At 46.4% G+C, this 15,251-nt stretch overlaps 1 protein-coding gene across 1 annotated transcript in view; it reads left to right on the top strand.

Moving 5' to 3' along the window:
• LOC144099428 (dnaJ homolog subfamily C member 13-like) overlaps nucleotides 1-15,251 on the top strand; it is a 158,220-nt gene that overhangs the window by 56,561 nt on the left and 86,408 nt on the right. Inside the window, exons 16-22 of the mRNA XM_077632721.1 lie at nucleotides 5,120-5,410; nucleotides 6,231-6,476; nucleotides 6,946-7,169; nucleotides 9,336-9,495; nucleotides 10,505-10,567; nucleotides 11,023-11,124; nucleotides 15,095-15,199. Coding sequence (XP_077488847.1) covers nucleotides 5,120-5,410; nucleotides 6,231-6,476; nucleotides 6,946-7,169; nucleotides 9,336-9,495; nucleotides 10,505-10,567; nucleotides 11,023-11,124; nucleotides 15,095-15,199 — 1,191 coding nt within the window. The remainder of the gene's footprint in view (nucleotides 1-5,119; nucleotides 5,411-6,230; nucleotides 6,477-6,945; nucleotides 7,170-9,335; nucleotides 9,496-10,504; nucleotides 10,568-11,022; nucleotides 11,125-15,094; nucleotides 15,200-15,251) is intronic.

Genomic DNA, 15,251 nt, shown 5'->3' with positions numbered 1-15,251 from the left:
TCACCATGTCCAGGAAGCAGAAAGCGTTATCGCTGAAAGAAAAACTCGACATCCTAGCAAAAGTGGACGAAAATCCGCAGAAGCAACGTGCGGACCTGGCACACGAACTTTGTTTGCTTATCTCCACGCTGAACACGATTGTAGGTAAGCGAGAGGAAATTCGGAAGAACAGGCAAGTCTGCGGCGCCGGCGAGAAACAAACGGGGTGCCCAGCATGGCAAGGTGGAAGAGATTTTACTGGCATGGTTCAGAGAAGTAAGGGCGGCGGGCGTGAACGTGGACGGGACTGCTGTTCGCGAGAAAGCAGATGAGATTGCACTCTTGTTGGGCATCGACGATTTTAAAGCTGCAGGCGGGTGGCTCCACCGTTTCAAAACACGGCATGGCCTGTCATATAAGATCGTTTCCGGTGAAGGGAAGTCTGCCGACCAAGATCAGGTCTCCAACTGGATTTCGGCTCTGCCGGCAGTGATTTCTCAGTACTACCAGCACAGGGATGTGTTCAATGCAGATGAAGTTACATTGTTAATCAACCTTCAGCCCGAGAAAAGTCTCAGCATGAAATGTGAGACGTGTCAAGGAGGAAAAAAAAGCAACGAAAGAGTCACCGTATTGTTCTGCTGCAACGCTGAAGCTTAAGCCTACTGTCGTTGGCAATGGAAGCCACGCTGCTTCTCGCACCTTTCTGTCGTTTACAAAGCGAATAGGAGGGCATGGATGACCAGAGCCCTTTTCACAGAGTTCCTCACCCTTCTGGGTGCCTGGATGCGTGCCGAGAACCGTAAAATTCTTCTATTTCTCGACAATCGTGCCGCGCGCCCTGTCCATACTTCGTGGCTGCAAAACGTAAAAGTAATCTTCCTGCTGTCCAACTGCACCAGTCACTTACAGCCCCTAGATACAGGAATCATAAGAAATGTCAAATTTCACTTCAGGAGTTTGTTGGTCAGATTCTTTTTGGCCAAGATTGACCAGAAAGATGCCAGCTTGAAGGTGGATCTTCTTGATGCCATTCATTTTCTGGCGATGTCATAGGATCACGTCAAACCTGAAACCATTGCCAACTGCTTCAGGAAGTGTGGCTTTTTTTGTGCGTCTGGCGATACAGTGGAAAATTAAGATGACAGCGCGGAGGTTAACATCCCGGTCTGGGGTGACCTCAATGTCGACCTGTCTTCGGAAGAGTTTGTATCGGCAGACAACCAACTGGCGACATGCGAATTATGCACTGTCCAAGACATCATAGCAGATGTTACCACTGATGAGGAGAGCGACGACAATGACAACCAAGACGCCGGAGATTGCAGCGGCGTTCGTTGGCCATTAAATACTGATGGTGCACTCGCTTTGGACGCGCTTCGTGGCTTTGTCACGTCTGTGGAGCTCAGTGATGAAACTGCTACTCGTTTCTACGAGTTCCAAAAAAGCTTGCTGCAGGACATCAAAAAACAAAAAGTGTAGCGCAAAGGGACGGATTATTTTAAAGTGCTTTAATAAGAGCGAGTTCTATGCCAAGTATTTATTATTCACGATTTTTTGGAGCCTGTTTTGGATATTGCGATTTTCGGATAATACGTTTTTATTTTCGGTGCCCATGAGAATCGTATCAGCGAGATTGCACTGTAGTCATTAGTCTTCTGTCCTTCTGCCCCATCTGTCTTATTCTATACCGTTCAGCACCTAGTGCCTTCCTGTGTTCATTTTGTAACCACAAGGCACACTACAGTAAAAGCTCGTTAATTCGAACTCGAAGGGCACTGCAAAATTGTTTGAATTAAGTGAAGTTCGAATTATCGAATGGGCGCTAGAATGAGCGGTCATTGTGCCCCGCCTTGCGGGCAGAACCCAAACCAGTCGCATCGAGACTCATTATCCCGAGCTAGGCGCTACTACGCGTTTATGGCGGGCAGTTCTGTGAATTAAATTCATGCGGTCCTAATGGATATGGAAATAAACTAACCGGCCAGTTATGCTCCAGGACCAGGTAGTGAGCAGCAAGCTTTAGTGCTTAAATATATGACGCTATTTATGCTCCAAAACACGTTTATTTACGGGGAAGGGTTGTCAAAATTAGGAGTAATCAGTGATGTGCATTTGCTTGCATTTCTTCTGTCAAGACTCCATCAGCATCATCTGCAGCTTGCCCAAGAGCTCCAGCGCAATGTCCGAGTTCTCATAGGCAGAGAAGTAGCGTGCTGCAACATCGAGCACCGACGCTACTTCACATGCACTTGGCGGTGGCATAGGTTTGTCGCCGCCGTCGGGCTCATCACAGTCAATTGTGCTCACTGCACGTGAGCCCTCTAGCACAGCATGCAGCCTCAATTATATTGGCACCACTCAAGGGCTGCAATGCCTCCACACTGCTGTCTATGTAGCTCGCGGCACCAACAAAGAGCGTGACTGTGGCGGCCAAATGGCCGAGCTGCGTTGTGTACATCACGAGATCGCGACCCAGCGACTGCGGCAAAAAGAAAACCTGGAACGGCTTGTGCCGAAGCATTGGTGGCGCGGGCGGGTCGGGTGCTCCAGCAACGAAAACCAGCTACGGCATGAACCGAAGCGTTGGCTCCGCCAGCCTCATGCACGTGACTTTTTTTTTCTTTTCCATTGTTTTACATCTCTAGTAAATTCGCAGCACATTGTACTCGCTATGGGCCAACTTCTGTCTACAAGGAGCGGTGTCAGCCAGGAGCTCCTAGTTCAAATTAACAGTTGCAGATACCGATTTGGTCGAATTATCGAGAGTTTTCTCCCATTGAAATGCAGAGGGCTGTGCCAGGACCCGGCCGTCAGTTCGAATTAACGAGCTTTTACTGTAGTAGTCTCCCGTGGCACTGCCCACAACTACAGTTAAAGGGTCCCTGAGAAGGGTGTTCGAGCTTGGCTACAAAATGCTTACATTATGTAGTGCGCGTCAGCAGCTGGGAGAGGTAGCAGAGGGGCCGAGTGGGTGGGGCCTGCGGAGGAGCACCAATGTTTCAGCATGTGAAGATTGACGAGAGGAGAGGGAAAGGCGTGGAGACGCGGAAATTCAAGTTTTGACCGCATGTAACTCAGCTTCCACAGAACGCATTAAAAATGTCTTGCTGGAGGGTGTTTATAAAACGTCACTGCTCTGGTGGCCTAGTGGTCGGAGCATCCGCCTCGCATGCGGGAGGTGCGGGGTTCAATCCCCAGGGCTGCCGGGTACGGGTACCCACTGGTGATACAATGGGCACAAGCTTTCCCCTGGTCTGGTGCTTGGCTTATTTAGGGTGAAATGCTTGGGAACCACGTCCTTGACCCCCCCGTGAGTAGAAGAAAAATATCTTGCGCCACTCTTTGGCCACAGATGCCCTTTCGCCATAAAAATCAATCATCATCTTTGTGAAACAGCGTCCTTTAACATCCCATGCATACCGCAACTTTATTGAGAGCCCCTTTTTAAGGCGCTTTAAACCTCGATTTATTGAAGTTGTTAAAATCTGCAGTTTACTTCGTAAGACTGAAACTTCACTACTTGCAAAACGTGCAGATCACTCCTGGGAAAAACCTTTATTTGCGGTGAAAGTGGTCTTTCGCTTCTCCCCATTTTTCTCCATTAACAATGGTTTGATGCATCATTCATACGTCCATTGGGATTGCATTGCGTCTTGCTCTTATTATGAGCTCACGATCTGTCCCAGCATGTCTGTTGCACCAAGCACCTAGCTGGTGATGAGGACAATGCACCTGTTTTAAGTGTTGGTTTTGCTGTCATCGTCATTGTTTTGTAGCCCAAGCACACTGCTGACATGACAATATATATAAGACAATATATATAAGCAATATAATAAGCAATATATAAGCACACTGCCGACATGACAAAGCCACCGCCGCTGTGGCTTTGTGGGAAGGAGGTAGGAAATGAAGCAAGGAAGGGAGTCGGTGTTGGGCCACAGAGGCTTCTTTCCCCCTTTTATCTTTCTCCTGCACATCATCCTGTCCATCTCTCTTGTGTCCGTTTTATGTTGCACCATCTTATTACCAAAGCCACGCACCAACTAGCCCAGCAACAAGTTCTTACTGAGTCTCTTTTTCCACTTTCTCCATGTCAGGGTTAGCGAGCATTGTTCTCCAATCAATGCCTAATGAGGCCGCCGTGGTGGCTGAGTGGTTATGGCGCTCGGCTGCTGGTCCGAAAGACGCGGGTTCGATCCCGGTCGAATTTCGATGGAGGCGAAATTCTGGAGGCCCGTGTGCTGTGCGATGTCAGTGCACGTTAAAGAACCCCAGGTAGTCGAAATTTCCGGAGCCTTTCACTACGACGTCCCTCATAGCCTCAGTTGCTTTGGGACGTTAAACCCTCATAAACCATAAACCAATCAATGCCTAATGAAATGAAATCAAGCCCCCCTTGCGCCTCGCTTTTTTTTTTTTTGCTGCAAGTGCGAGTATGAATGCTTTTTGCATGTGTACACGTCTTGAGTGTCAGGTGTGAGGCGGGAAACAGGCTTCTCAGCTGACGGGTGTGCCGATGGCACTGGCCCTTCCTTTCCTTTTACTGAGCTCCAGGAATCTGTAAACACGATAAGTATGGCATGCGACCTTTGAGCACACGCAGTGCGCCGAATTCGGTGCTGATTTCGGGCAAGGTAGTGAGAGCTGCAGACTGGCCTGATAGGCTGTGCCGTTTGTGCCAGCCTCGCCTGTAATCCCAGATGACGCGGCAGACAGAGCGCTCGCCACTATGATGATCATTGTATTTCAGTCTACCTATGCGCTCCTTATCTGCCAGTTGGGCGGCATCCACTTTCACAGATATGCTCCACTGCACCACTTGCAGCCGGGGTACAATTTTTTCTCGGGTTCGTTTCACACCAGTAGTGACATTTTGTTGCATGGAAATTGCAGCAAAGTCTACTTCATTATATTAAAGCTCAAAATGCTTGGTGTTCTGTGGAGGCGAAATCATGAAAACTAGAATACTTCGTTGCATTGAAGTTCCTTAAACCGAGGTTTAACTACACACCTAACAACTTACACGGGCCAACAAAGAACCGGGAAAGGGGGGTGTATCCTTTTTTTTAATTTTATTTCAGGTGAATGGCTCTAGCCTGAGTTTTTTTTTTTTAATGTTCTGCTTCGGTCTTGGCAGGAGGGAGATCCAGAGACCTCGAGGCGGATGCAGTCGCTGGCGCTGGCTGAGGCAGCCCTGCCCCGGCACCTGCACGGCGCCCTCTACGGGGGCGGGGAGGAGTCGCGCCTGATGGCCTTGCGGCAGCTGTGTCGCCACCTGGTTGGCCTCTGGGTGTCTGGACATGAAGCAGCCATGGCGGCGCTCAAGCGCATACTCCCCCCCGGCCTGCTTGCCTTCCTCGAGGATCCTGGCAAGCCACCCCCCGATGCAGCGGTTCCCCGCCCGCGGGACAACTTGCGCCTGGCTAATGTCAGTTCCTGCTTCTGCTTCTTTCTCGTCTTTCTTTTCTTCACACTCTTTCTCTCTCAATTTCAATTTACTCTTTCATTTCATTTTACAATTTCATTTCATTTTACTCTGGTTAGATTCACAAATTATTCAAGACATACCTCAAGAACTTGGTCTGCATGTGCATGCGCCTCACTACTGTGGCGGGCGAGTAACTGCAGAAGGAGTTTGAAAAGTGGCTTAGAGGGTGACCTCTCCATGGAAGGAGCAGTGGACTTGAGTTGTATTGAGTCAAGGGTTTAATGGAAAAATGAACCAAAGTGTGTGGAGGTAGTCACGCACGTAAAGATGAATCTAACGCGCATTGCACACATTCTGAAGTTTTGTGCAGGTTAGCAAAATGCAGTTGGAGGAAAATTTTGCATTTTGCCAAAGGTATGGACAGTGGTGCTGCAGCTGGGTACTTAGTCAAAGTTTTGAAAGGTTGTCCGTCTCCTGTGATGTCACAACTTCTAAACAATCAGAGTCGAATTTTGGGTATTTAGTATTTAGATGTCTCTTTCTTTTCCTAATGTTTGGGTCGCTATACTTGCGCAATTAAAAGTGCCGTTTCCGGATTTATACCTTACAGCATTTCTAGCCACACTGTATGATGCTGGCACTGACCCCCCTTTAATAATGGGCATGATTTTATTCAGTGGGTGCTTTGCTTTCCCGGGCACGTTTTCTTCAAAAGGTGAAATTTCACTTGCTTAAGCGTAATCCAGTTGCTCGCACCTTAGTTAAGGAATCCTGTCTTAAGCAGTCTTCTCAAGTTGGTTATCATTGCCCTTACGAACAGGACCACTCAGCCAGCCGGGCACCATCGCGGGCAGCCCAACAGTGGAAAGCAGTGGAGCGACAGGTGGACAAGTTTCTGCAGCACTGGCGGCAGCGGACGACGCCACCCTCAGGGGCTGGCGACACCGTGCGCCCAATCGTGCTGCGCAAGCGGCGGCAGCGGGTGCGGGTTGAGGCCAACTGGCCTATGTTCTACTACCAGTTCTACCAGGACCACGCCCGGCCAGACCTTATCTGGAATTTCAGGGTGCGCGGTCTCTTTTATACAGATTGGCATGTTGAATGGGCCCTGGGATGCTTTTAATCTTCCATGAGGCTGTCACTTTTTTTGTAGATTTTTTCTTTCATTGACATTGCTAGCGTCCAAGGAGGTAGTACCACCTTTCTCATAAGTTCCCAGGCCAGAGGGGCCCTAGTGGGTACAGTTCCAATGGGCGACTTAGTGGTTAATATTATTGGCCACTCACTGGTTTCAGGTTGGCACTGTAACAGATATCACGGCATGTCTCTTTGCCTGGGTGGTGTAGCTTTGCATAGCATGCTAATGGTTGCATGATAGTGGGCACATAAAATTTCTCTAATATTAATCCTTAAGCAGCCTGTGACCGCCATGAGCATCGGAGCTAGGACACCAGGCAGCATTCCTCCAACGTTCGTGCAAATGTTGGACAACATCTAGGTAGCATTGCCACGTGGCACCCTTAATGTATTCGCAGACGCGTGAGGAGCTCCGGGACGCCCTGGAGGCAGAGCTGCGCAGCTTCTGCCAGGACCGGTCAGTGTGTGGGCCTGGCCTTCCGGTGGCCTGGAACCACTGGGAGTTCGAGGTGCTCTACCCCAGCCTGCAGGAGGAGGTGCGCGTCGGGGACTACTTCCTGCGCTTGTTACTCGAGGAAGACCAGCCAGCCGACGGTGCCTCGGGCTCCTACATTCGCCGCTCGTGAGCCTTCTTCTGTGTTTGTGACTTCGTAGCACAAACCTTGTACAGAGTGGGGAGCTCCTCCTTAAAGGGGCTGTGAGGGAAGCTTAATCCAATCCCTATTGTTAGTGAAAATCGATTGTTTGGCTCATTCTGGCTGTGTTGGGCATTGAGAGGTGTGTTTATTGCTGAGAAAATTGGATTTAAAAGCAGAACATTGGTTCCTCACCAGTCAATTATTATCTATGACATTCATGACATAAAGAACCAAAAGGGCTCTACGATCACCATGAATGGTGTCATGGTCCAGCCTTAGAGATTTGTTCTCTCCCCCCCTCTCTGCGCAAAAAAAGGAAAGGTGCAGTAAACCTGGGCCCACTTGCAGATTAGTGGTTTTTGAGCAAAGGAAATGACAAAGTAACTGTCTCCCTGGCACCTCATCCACCCAGGCCATAAGGAAAGGGAGGTAGGTGGGAGTGAAAGAAGGAGAGAAAGAAGTGCCATAGTTGAGGTCTCCAGAATAATTTCAACCACCTGGTGATCTTTAACATACACTGACGTCCACTGACATTGCATGGTACATGGGCGCCTTTTGTGTTCGGCCTCCATAGAAATGCGGTTGGGCCACTGCGGTCAGGCCCGCAAGCATGAAGCTAATAAAGAGCGTAGTTCCTAGTCTAATCTTATTCATGGTCTAAATTTCTATTGGCTTTGAGGGATGGAAAGGTGCATAACTGGCTCACTTTGTGGCTGAACACCTATTTTTTTTTTTCCCTTAGGAGAAAGGGGAGATGTTCACCCACAAAGTAAACCAGTTATGTGCCTTTCCATTCCTCAAAACCAAGAGAGGTTTAGACCATGAATAAGATTAGACTAGGAACTAAACTCTGTTATTAGCTTTGTGCAAGCAAGCCCTGAATGTAATAGAGAACCGCGATGCAATGAATTCTTCGATATTGCAAGGTTTCTCAGTTCCCCGATACCACTTTAATTGAAGCGTGTGAATTTGTGAACTCCATATAACGAAGATGTTGTGGCTGTTGACCTTCATGTAACGAAGATGTTGTGGCTGTTGACCTTGATATAACGCTACGCTGATTATTTATTAGCTAGTGCTGCGTTACTTGAAATTTGACTGAACCAAGCTAAAGTTTCAAGACTTAAAAGAGGAATTGCAGCGAGCAAAGGCAGTTGACACAGCGTGCTGTGCTTCAGTGCCATTGGCCCTGCTCTGCAGCTTTCGCTTTTGCAGCATCACACCAAGTGGAAATATAACATTTCCTGTTCAAGAGCAGCGCAGAACAAGACATAGCGAAGAAAACACGAGATAAGCAGTGTACGCCCATCACCGCCACTCGGTTGTCAGTGTGATTTCAGCACTGACGGACCGCATGCACTGGGTGGCACCGGTCGGGGCAAGGACAGTGGAGAGAGTGCCGGCACTGTATGGGTAGTTATTTTCCTAGGAAACACACTGGAAAAGCCCCCCCTCCCCAAGAGCTTTATTGGAGATCATAGTGTCTGTTGCCGCAGTCACGTTATCACCCAATAGTGAAATGTTTCCCCGTTTTTATGGCTTCGAGTTATGGGAGTTTAGTGTGGACATTTTCTAGGGGATTTCATCTACATGTAATTCTCATTTTTGTTTTGTATCTGCATTGTCCTAGAGTCTTGCAAAAACCACAGTCTTGTCTCAATTTCGCTATATCTAGGATTAACTGTATTGATATCATCACAGTTTGCCTGTGAAAACAGCCGGTCGTGGCAAATCCCGCTTTTTATTTTCGTGCAAAGCACTAGAGGAACAAAAAGAAAGCATTTCTCATGATTTTGTGACGAACACATCCCGTTCCACCCTAGCTTACTCCTAGAAGAAAATGCAGGTGTTGTCTCCTGTGTTTTTACGTTCCTGCTCTCCAGAAGCGCCACCCACCAGCCATCTTCCCAGCCCACTCCAGCTTACCACCCCCCCACCACCTAGCTAAAGGGCTGCCCAACTACCCACAGTCACCCTTGACCACCTCCACCTAGCGCTGCCCTCCAGAAAATGTTCTGTTGCGTGCGTGAAGCAGTGTCCATTGTTGACTGTTCAGTCAGTGTCCCTTTGAGATGAGACTGGCACATACAGTTTCTGTGTGATTCGCTGACTGCAAAGAGGGGGCTGAAAGAGATGTGCTTGCTCTGCAGGTCAGAGTTCTTCAACGACCTGTACCACGCGTTTCTGCTCGCTTCGGATGCCGCACGCCGCTGTCAGTGCCTGCAAGCCATGGCACTGGTCTATGGTCGCCATTACGTGGACATCGGGCCTTTCAACGACACCAGGCACATCCTGACCAAGCTGGACAAGGTAAGGCCTAGTGTTGGCTCACCAGTCTGATCTCTGTAGCCTTGGCCATGCATGAGTGACTCCACATCACTTTGTTCTTTTTTTCCTTAGCTGTGGTAAACGAAGGGCTCGGCTGTTTTACCGTAGACAGGAAGGTCAAAGTGTGCCCAGAGCTACTGGAGATAGGTTTGAGTTGTTGTCACTGTATGTATAGTTTCTGGGAGACTTAAGGTGTCATGTCCAGGCTTGCTTTAATGCAGAGCATGCTCAATGAATGCACTAGACGACAGCCCTTGTGTCAATTATTAGTTACCGTATAAATGTATTGCCGCACGCAAGAAGACGCCAAAGATGACGACTGGATCTACGAATGCAAGGCTGGAAGAGGAAGAAGCTGAAATGCGCAGGGACTCTTTCTGGTTGACCTGTAAACCGTTTTTATCTTCAGCTCCCCTCGGGGTTCTACCGTGGCGTGACGGCATGTATGTAAGGGCCACACCCTGTCTTCTCAAGGGAACTATTAAAACAGAAATCCTTGTAAGGGCTGCACTCAACCTCTCCACGACCCACGCTGGAATAGCCTTCAAAATGTGCACATAGATGAGCTTCGAGATGCTGCCCATGGATGGTGTGTGAAGCTGCCAATCGTGTCGTCACTGTCGTTGTCGGGAAAATTTTTTCCTTCTCTGCGAATTTTCGCTATCGATATAGGCATCAGCATCACCAGCTCCAGCTTTTTGCAGCTGTCAATCGCATGTGCGCTGTGGCTTTTGTGTGCTGTTTGCTTTCTTTTTAATGAACTTTCGCCGAGCATTGCAATTTTAACAGCAGTCGTCTCTCTCACATAAGCTTCCTTTTCATCGAGAGAGTGTGCGGGTCAACTACTACACCTGCATTAAGCTACCAGCAAGAAGAGGCTCAGGGCGATGGCCTTCACTGTTTTCCTCGTACTGTGTAGCATTTGTTAACGCTGGCTACGATGTCTGTTTGTTTGTGTGAGCTGACTTGTGTCTTCCCGTTTTTTCCCCAGTGCATGGATCGCATGGAAAGGGACCGCCTGCTCATCTTCCTCAGCAAGCTCATCCTTCACAAGGTGAGGTGCCCGAAGCCTGGCAGAAGCTGGCATGTAACAGGCTATTTTGCACTGTGATAACACTTGCATTTTTATAAAGTTAACCTTGGCTTTAAATCAACCATTTCATGGTCTTTTCATGAGTGGCATGTCTTTGTTTCTCTCACTAACAGTATGTTAGGATGTAGGGCAGGCAATTATTATTAAAAACATTTCTTTTCATGCAAGGCCTTAGGAAAGCTTCAGCTAATCCTTGTTCTCGGCCAAAACTTGGTTGTTTGCCTCTTTGGGGCCTTGGTGACGCTTCTCCTTTCCAGCAAAAGACTTATTTATTGCTGACAAATACTACCTGATATCGGCAGCCACAGTGAAGTGTGCAGATTCTGCTTTTTTCTAAACTACTTGTACCATCATGGCTTAAGTGCTCTAGCCCCGTAGATTTTAACCTGTCCTTGACTGCTCTTCCGATGGCCCAGCGTAATGTCAAGGAGCTCTTGGATGCTGGCGGCTTGGCTACCCTGGTGGAGCTGGTGACCTTGGCCCACCGACACGTCAGCCGGGCACTCGTTCCAACACAGGTGCATGTTCTCGCATCCTCCCTCACCACTGCTGGCAGCTGGGACAAAAGTAGTTTGCCAGAGTTTTGTGATGAGAATACTCAAAAGAACGCTTTGCTGGGCAAGTTGGTAACTGTACATCTTTTTGGTTACAGGCGCGAAAACAGACACAACACAAGGTAGAAAAACGGGACGGAGCGCCACTCACAACTGATTTATTTGAAGGCAACACAGACAAATATCGCCCACGCATGGAATGCTATCATCTTCAAAGTTATGATCATCTTCAAAGTTATGATCATCTTCAAAGTTATGATATGATAGTGAATGAGTGAAAAAATTGTTCTCTGCCTTATACAAAGATATATCTTTGTATAAGGCAGAGAACAATTTTTTCGTACAAGCAAGGAATGCTATCATCTTCAAAGTTGATATGATAGCGAACTAGTGAAAAAATTGTTCTCTGCCTTATACAAAGATATATCTTTGTATAAGGCATATCTTTGTATACAAAGATACAATATCTTTGTATAAGGCAGAGAACAATTTTTTCACTCCTTTGCTATTATGTCAATTTTGAAGATGATAGCATTCCTTGTTTGTACGGTGGTATATATTTGTCTGTGTTGCCTTCAAATAAATCAGTTGTGAGTGGCGCTCCGTCCCGTTTTTCTACCTTGTCTTGTCTGTTTTCGTGCCTGTAACCAAAAAGATGTAAGAGAATGCTCAAGTCAAGTCAGAGCCAAGGCATTCATTATTTTCAAATGTACAAGGCGGTAAAAAAAATTTTGGACCGATAATCGTGTGGCTAGTAAAATGATCCAGTGCAAAATAAATGCCAGGCAGCCATAATGAGCAAAAACAAAAAAGAAACGAACAGGAATAAAACGCGCGGAACAAAATACACGCTTTGAGCAACAATTCATTGCTAAGCAAACACTAACAGTGTTTACCGTACTTTATATGCCTGGTTCAACAAACAGCCTTTGTTGCCTAAGTTCATGCTCATGTTGTTTTGTGCCCTTGTTTCTTTCAAACCAGCGTGCTCAAGTAAGTGTTTGTTCCGGACTTTATTCTCATCTTTTTAAGGGGTATGAGGGTCTTAAAAACTTGTTTTTTATTTGTCAACATAGCCTGTTGAAACTTGCCACACAGATGTATCATAGAATGCTGGTTTCAAATACGCATTTAGATTTCAAATCTCACCTGGAAAGAAATTTATTGCAAAATAACATCCCAATTAGGTCATTTCTTACGGGCCTTTATGATAATTTCTCAGTTAAAAGAAGTTTTTTAAGAATATGTAGACATTTTCAAAGGTCCACCGCACATCATAAAGCTTTCCTTTTTCCTTTAAACATGATAGATTAGCAATTAGGCCATGTGTGGGATAATTACTGCCACATTGCTTTTTCTTTCCAACTTTTTATTCGTTTATGATCAACAAAACGAATTTATAGCCATTTTATTAGCTTTAGGATGTGCTGTGAGCCTTTGCAAATGTCTGCTTATTCGTAAAAATGCTTTCTTTAACTGATCAGTTACTATAAAGGCCCGTAAGAAATGACCTAATTAAGATATGATAATTTGACATATATTTTCTTCCAGGTGAGATATTTGAAATCTTAATGCATATTCAAAATCAGCATCCTATGATATACCTGCATACTAAGTTTCAGCAAGATATCTTGACAAATAAGAAAAAAAAAATTTTAGGACCCTCATACCCCCTTAATACGACTTAGTAAGGCAAATACATATAAGCTTAGCAGGCTTTTGTCACAGCTCTCAGATTGAAAGTCACGATGCCGTGTGAAATTGTATATCACTACTGTTGTGGCAGCTGCAGCTTTCTTTAAAATAGAGTAAACTCTGTTAAGATGAACTTCATCAAGATGAATTCTTGAACGAAAAACAAGAGGGGAGACCATTGGTTGGTTTCCCATAGGATTCAATATAAAAAAATTCCGCTGAAGGCGAACTGTTTCATATGAGTACCGGTTGAGACAAACTTTCGCAGGCACTGTGAACCACGGCAAATCTCTGCAACGACACTGGTCCGACACCCATGCGGCCCTGTTGAGGAAAAACTACGTTAAACGCCTCTACACAACAAAGCACACCCTCCAGAAGATAGCTTTCGCACCGCTACATGCTAAACTGTGGGGAAGCTGCCTTGTGGGAGCGCTCTTAGTGGGAGAAGCTTTCTCGCCATTGCGCAGAAGACTGGACCTTCACGCCTGCCTAAGCACTGCTCAGAAATGTTACACCTTTATGATTTATCTATTTGTGACTAAACACTTTCTGAAGGGCCATTTTATTCACTGTTTTCATGTAACATTCATTTGGACACATCCAGCATGCTCACATATTTTTTGGGGGGGGGGGGGGTACTTCTGTTAAAATGGACTTGTAGCACAAATAAGACTAACATATTTTCATGGTTCCTTAAAAGAAAAATATACAGCAGCTGTATCTTATCAGTGCTGGCCTATGGGGCAGAAATATGGAGGCTAATGAAAAGGGTTCAGCTTAAGTTAAGGCAACGCAGCGAGCTATGGAAAGAAAAATTATAGTTGTAGCGTTACGAGGCTGGAAGCGGGCAGAGTGGGTGAGGGAACAAACGGTGGTCAATGATACCCTAGTTGAAATCAAGAGGAAGAAATGGTCTTGCGCAGGGCATGTAATGTGAAGGCAGGATAACCGCAGGTCCTTAAGGGTAACTGAATGGATACCAAGAGAATGCAAGCGTAGCAGGGGGCGGTTGAAAGTTAGGTGGGTGGATGAGATTAAGAAATTGCGGACATACGGTATGCGCAGCTGGCAAATGACAAGGTTAATTGGAGGGACATAGGAGAGGCCTTTGCTCCGCAGTGGGCGTAGTCTGGCTGATGATGATGATGATGAATGTGTAGAAATCGGCATCACAGTGTAAGGATTTGAAATGGGCTGAAGTAAACGAGGTATAGATATTTTTCAAATATGTGTTTACAATGTTTACAAAGACCAGCTGTTAAGAAGACTTAGGTGCACACCGTGGGTTGTGGAATTGAACACACAGTGCCCAGATTTTAGAGCACGTCCAATCCAAGGGGCGCTTCATTGTCCTTAGGTGCATATCTGGCATGGAACTGGCTTTTGCTAGATTCACTATAATAGACATCTTGCTGTTTGCACTGTCATAAGTAAGTTTGGGCAGTAAAAATGTTGCTCTGCTTGCTGCAACTCTCATCACTGCTGGCCTTCAGCTTAGAGCTACCTGAGTAGGTGAGAATAGCATGTGCTTTTCTCGCTTGCACTGCGAGAGGCGGTGTGCAGCCCGCACATCACCAAAGCTGCAATCGCTAATCGCGCGGTACACGCCACGAGTATATAGCCAGCTGTGGCTGCACAGCAGTGAATAAATCTCGTCAGGTATAAACATATCTGTGTGAATGCATTTTTCTTGCTTCTGCATACCAATTTTGTTTGGATGATACAAAATTTCAGATGATAAGAATTTTTTCGTGACCCCGTGAGATTCGTATCACCGAGATTCTACTGTAGTTGGTAATCTATCCTAAATAAAACCTGCCACAGATCTCGAGCAAAAGAGGACATACACATGCACTGAATGATGCTCATTTGAATGTCCTTTCCTGTACATTATACAGTGTTCCCTTTAAAACATATATTTTGTTTCTTGAGTCTCATTTGAAGAAGGGTTGATTGGAGTCTTGTACACATGTTGTAGGCAGAACATAATTTCCAGGCTTGTCCAAATGTGCTTCTGCTGCCTCTGCATAGTTGGCATTATTTATGGTGTATGTTGCAGGTCAGGAACAGCTGAGAGTTTTCTGCTCCTACTGTAGTTTTTTTTTTTTATACATATGGTGTTAATTGCTCTAGCATGGTGCTTAAAATTCCACCAAAAATGCATCAAATGGGCTTGAGCATTTCTACTGTCAGCTTATAGTTTGTGTGTGCATGCATTGTTTGTGGCTTCTTGCAGATGAACGTTATTGAGGCATCGCCCGAGATGACATTGAGCCTCGAGAAGGAGTGGTACGTGGGTGGTGACGGCAAGGACCGCAAGGGGCCCTTTGGCTACGACCAGGTGAGCTACGACCAGCTACAGCCTGTACTGTCAAATCGCTATAGCTCTTCTG

The sequence above is a fragment of the Amblyomma americanum genome, chromosome 7 (genome assembly GCF_052857255.1).
Source record: "Amblyomma americanum isolate KBUSLIRL-KWMA chromosome 7, ASM5285725v1, whole genome shotgun sequence".
In the NCBI taxonomy this organism is placed as follows: domain Eukaryota; kingdom Metazoa; phylum Arthropoda; class Arachnida; order Ixodida; family Ixodidae; genus Amblyomma; species Amblyomma americanum.
The sequence above is the reverse complement of the archived record's forward strand: the minus strand, read 5'-3'. Positions and strand labels throughout refer to the sequence as shown.